This window comes from Drosophila ananassae, chromosome 3R (genome assembly GCF_017639315.1).
Source record: "Drosophila ananassae strain 14024-0371.13 chromosome 3R, ASM1763931v2, whole genome shotgun sequence".
Taxonomy (NCBI): domain Eukaryota; kingdom Metazoa; phylum Arthropoda; class Insecta; order Diptera; family Drosophilidae; genus Drosophila; species Drosophila ananassae.
Window position 1 is genome coordinate 5,713,339 of NC_057930.1, and position 4,464 is coordinate 5,717,802.

A 4,464-nucleotide genomic window follows, 5' to 3' on the forward strand; every position below is an offset into this window, starting at 1 on the left:
AGTTCAGCGCGCTCATTTGGGTGAAGAAATAAGGATGTTGCAGACAAAAGGAATGGTTGCCTCCTCCAGTTCGCTGGCTTCGAATTCATCCTTGAATTGCGATGATCGTCATCCAGTAATCTTGCCCAGGAGCCATCCTGTAACGCAAAGCATAATCCTTAGCTTTCATGAGCGCAACCTGCACGCTGGACCTCGATCGTTATTGGCGATGATACGTTCTCAGTATTGGCCGATTGGGGGCAGAAAAACTGTGCTCAAGGCGACAAATAAATGTGTGAGATGCTTTCTGACGAAACCTCGTTTTTTGGAGCATGTAATGGGCGATCTTCCGAAGGAGAGAGTGGAAGGTTAACAAGTCTTTGATGTAACCGGCATCGATTTTTGCGGTCCTTTCTTCTATAAGTCGGAGGTTCGCAACAAGGCTCCCATAAAATGTTACATTAGCGTCTTCATTTGTTTCACGACACAGGCCGTCCATTTAGAGCTGGTGAGGGATCTGTCCACCGCCCCCTTTCTGCATGCACTGAGGAGGTTTATTTCTATCAGGAAGAAGCCTCGACAGATCTGGTCCGACAACGCCACCAATTTCGTTCGAGCCAAAAATCAGTTGAGCGAATTAAAGAGACTATTTCTTAGGGACGAGCTAATCCATTGAGTGGAAGTTTATCCCTCCCCGTTCTCTCCCACTTTGGCGGCTTGTGGGAAGCTGCTGTTAAGATCGCCAAGTATAATTTTTTATAGAGTCGCGGGCTCGGCTGTACTAAAGACCGACGATTTGCAGACGCTGGTGTACAATATTGCTGGAGTGATTAATTCGAGGCCATTAGTCCCTCTCTCTGAAAATCCTTCTGATCTGGATGTCCTGACTCCTAATCATTTTCTGCACGGAGGGCCTCCTTCTAGTTTCAGTGAGCCAGACCTGACGAAACTCAACATAAATCGGCTAGATGCTTGGCAACGCGTCGTCTTTCTTCAGCAGTGTTTCTGGTCCAGATGGAAGGAGAATATTTAACCCTGTTGCAGCAACGGTCCAAATGGCGCATCCCTGGTCATGGTATAGCAGTAAATGACATCGTGCTGGCGAAGGACGAAAACTTGCCTCCAATGAAGTGGCCCCTGGCGAGGGTGACGGAAATGGTCGTTGAAGATGACGGAGTGTGTCGGGTGGCGCTGCTGAGGACGGCGCCCACAGCTACGAGACGGCCCGTCAACAAATTGTGTCTGCTGCCCCTTCATGATGCTGTTGAACGCCCATCTTCTAACGGGGGGAGTATGTCGGGTCAAGCAGCAGCCGGAAAGAAGTTTGGCCGGCAATAATTTATTGAGTTCGTGAAGTCACTTTCTTTTATATTTATGTTCGCGTCGCCCACTCTCGTGCATTCGATCGGCCACCTGCATCTGCCGTCATGCACTAGCGTTTGCCTCGCTCTCTTCCGGGCTCTCTCGATCGCTCCGCAGCATCTAGCGTTGAGCCTCGCTCCCGCGTCTTGTTTTCTAATTCGGTCTTTACCCCCTCGCAGTCGCATCTATCCATATATCACTTTGTATAAAGCCAAAACATTTTAAATAAATTGTATGAAATTGAACTGTGCTTATTTTTACTAAAACCAATATTTAGAACATTGAATATACATAGCTCCCGAAAACGCTTGGTAACTAAACAGTAATTGTTTATCACCCTAATGGAAAACGAATTCATGAGTTTTTTTTGAAATTTTTTTTTACCTCTCCAAAAAATGACCAAAACTAAAAACTTAAATATTTTAAAACCGAAAAGTTTTTTCAAAATTCTAAAAGATGACCATTTGTGGTCAATTGCGTTTATTTCGATATTGAAAAAATAAATTCAAAAAGTAGATTTTATAAATTTTGAAAAATTTTTAACTTTGTTCAATTTTAAATAATTTCGAAACGGTAGGTGGTCATTTAAAAATATTGATGGTCATTGTTTATCACACTATTGGAAAACGATTTCAGTAGTTTTTTTAAATTTTGTTTTACCTGTGAAAAAATGAGCTTAACTGAACACTTAAATATTTAAAAAACTACAAGTTTTTTCAAAATTCTAAAAGATGACCATTGGTGGTCATTTTGGTTTATTTCGATTTAAAAAAAAAATTCAAAAAGTTTCGAAAATTTTCATTTTTGAATATTTTCATTTGTGGTCATTTGTGGGAAATCGATTGCACCCTGTTTTTCCAAAATATATCATTTCACCCGACCCAACTTCTTATAGCTCGGACATGCTCATATCGACTCAGGAGGTGATCCTGATGAAGAATATATATACTTTATAGGGTCGGAGATGTCTCCTTCACTGCGTTGCACACTTTTGACCAAAATTATAATACCCTCTGCAAGGGTATAAAAAAGTGACTGGCTTTGGGTGTTCCGTTTCCACTGTTCTAGATCGACTCAAGTTATAATTGCTAATGTGACGGATGTTGTTTTTAATGAAATTTGCATTATTTTTAGTGTATACTTTTATTCAGTATTTATGTTCAATATTTTATCAAAAGTTATTACATTTTTCTTATGGAGATTGATTGAAATCTATTGATCTAAAATACAATTTATGATATTTCAAAAATCCCGCTCAGAAGCATTGTATATTTTAGGCTGTTATCGAAAAACGGCCATTCTCACCTCTAGTTAAAATAACAAATATGGCAACACCGCAAAAGTAAATAATGTAATAAAATGTACATTTTTTATAAATTGTAAAGCGTACGAAGTTTGTATGAAATCACAGGACAAAAATCGATTATATTTAACTTCCTAAATGTTGTTAAATAAAAGTATAAAGAGCTGTGAAAACCACTATGCCACTACCCTACAACGACAACACAACCCTGAAAATATTTTTAAATTTTTCCAAACCTAGTATCTATTAGAAACAATATTTTGTTCGTTTACAACTAGTAAACAACTACTGAAGAAACAACTACTGAAAGTGTGGCCTAGTGACGGAGAATTAAACCTTCAGCTCAATATTAAAGTTACGTGAGTACATAAACTTAAAAAAAAATTATCTGTAAAATCTTTATTTGTCGTATTTTAGTTAAAGAAAATAATTCGTTAATTTAAAAGTATGGAGTCAACAACAGTAGCTTCCACCGTTCCCAGTGCTCCAACAGCTGCCGCGAACACTAAGCGCAACACACAGCAGGGTCGAAAAAAGTCTGGACCTAAATTTGAATTGTCAGAGTCACAAAAATCTGATATTAAGGAAGCGTTCGACTTGTTTGATAATGAGTGCTCTGGATTTATAGAGGTAAAGGAGTTGAAGGTCGCTATTCGAGCCCTTGGATTTGAGCCCAAGAAAGAGGAAATTAAGCGTATGATTGCTGAAATCGATAAGGATGGCAGTGGACGTATTGCCTTTAATGACTTCTTGCACTTGATGACCGTAAAAATGGCTGAAAAGGATACAAAAGAGGAAATATTAAAAGCCTTTCGGTTATTTGATGACGATGAGACGGGAAAGATTTCATTTAAAAACCTTAAACGTGTGGCCCGCGAACTTGGTGAGACGTTATCAGATGAGGAGCTGCGCGAGATGATCGACGAAGCCGACCTGGATAACGACGGCGAGGTAAACCAGGAAGAATTTTTGCGTATTATGAAAAAGACTAGTTTGTATTGAAAGTTTGAAATATCCTTTTCTGAAATTACTTTGTATACCACAGGCAGAATTGTATACCACATGTATTTATTTTGCTTCTGTGAGCGGTTTTTATCTTTATGTTGCTCATAAAGTTTTTTATTTATTTCCAAGAATAATAGTATTTTACCTGCAATCAAATAAAATAAATATATATATAAATGTACACATATTGGTGTGTTTTGTTAAGTATTAGAGAGGCCTGCAAATTCACAAAAATGTTCTTATTTTCCAAATGAATTGAAAGTGTGCTACGCAGTAAAGAGACATCTCCGTTCCCATAATGTTATACATTCATGATCAAGATCACCTCCTGAGTAGATATAAGCATGTAGAGGAATATATACATATATTCATTATAGGGTCGGAGATGTGTCCTTCATTACTTTTAACTAAAATAATAATACCCTCTGTAGGGTATAAAAAAAGCCACGTGCAGGTTTGACATCGGTATTTTACCTCGTCAAATGGTTTTTTGTTTGATTTGTAAATCAAGAAAGGAAAACTAACTTCCAGCGCACCTTTGCATGTATTTCAGATATTTATCGCAAAGATCGGATTTAGTTGGTCAATCCCGAGCCTTCATTATAAAATTGATCACTTTTTATAAAAGTAATTCTGAAAAGAGTCAAAAATACTTAAATACCTGTGAAACTAGAACGAATTATAGAACGCATTAGTTGGCCAAAAATAGAATCTGTGGAAAGTCACATATCATATAAAAAAACCTCTTGACGAGGTAAAGTACCGGTGACGAACCTGCATACGAAACCCAAAATATCTGATATCAATTTTAGTGA

At 38.0% G+C, this 4,464-nt stretch overlaps 1 protein-coding gene across 2 annotated transcripts; it reads left to right on the top strand.

Moving 5' to 3' along the window:
* Positions 1–2,621: 2,621 nt before the first annotated feature.
* LOC6505400 (caltractin) lies at positions 2,622–3,830 on the top strand. 2 transcript variants are annotated; one of them, XM_032453259.2, is made up of 2 exons: positions 2,622–2,998; positions 3,062–3,830. In XM_032453259.2, the coding sequence occupies exon 2, from the start codon at positions 3,092–3,094 to the stop codon at positions 3,644–3,646; it is 555 nt and encodes a 184-aa protein (XP_032309150.1). In that variant the 5' UTR covers positions 2,622–2,998; positions 3,062–3,091; the 3' UTR covers positions 3,647–3,830. The 2 variants fall into 2 exon arrangements, with proteins under 2 accessions (XP_032309150.1, XP_001966893.1); XM_001966857.4 differs by having other exon boundaries at positions 2,623–3,003.
* Positions 3,831–4,464: the final 634 nt, after the last annotated feature.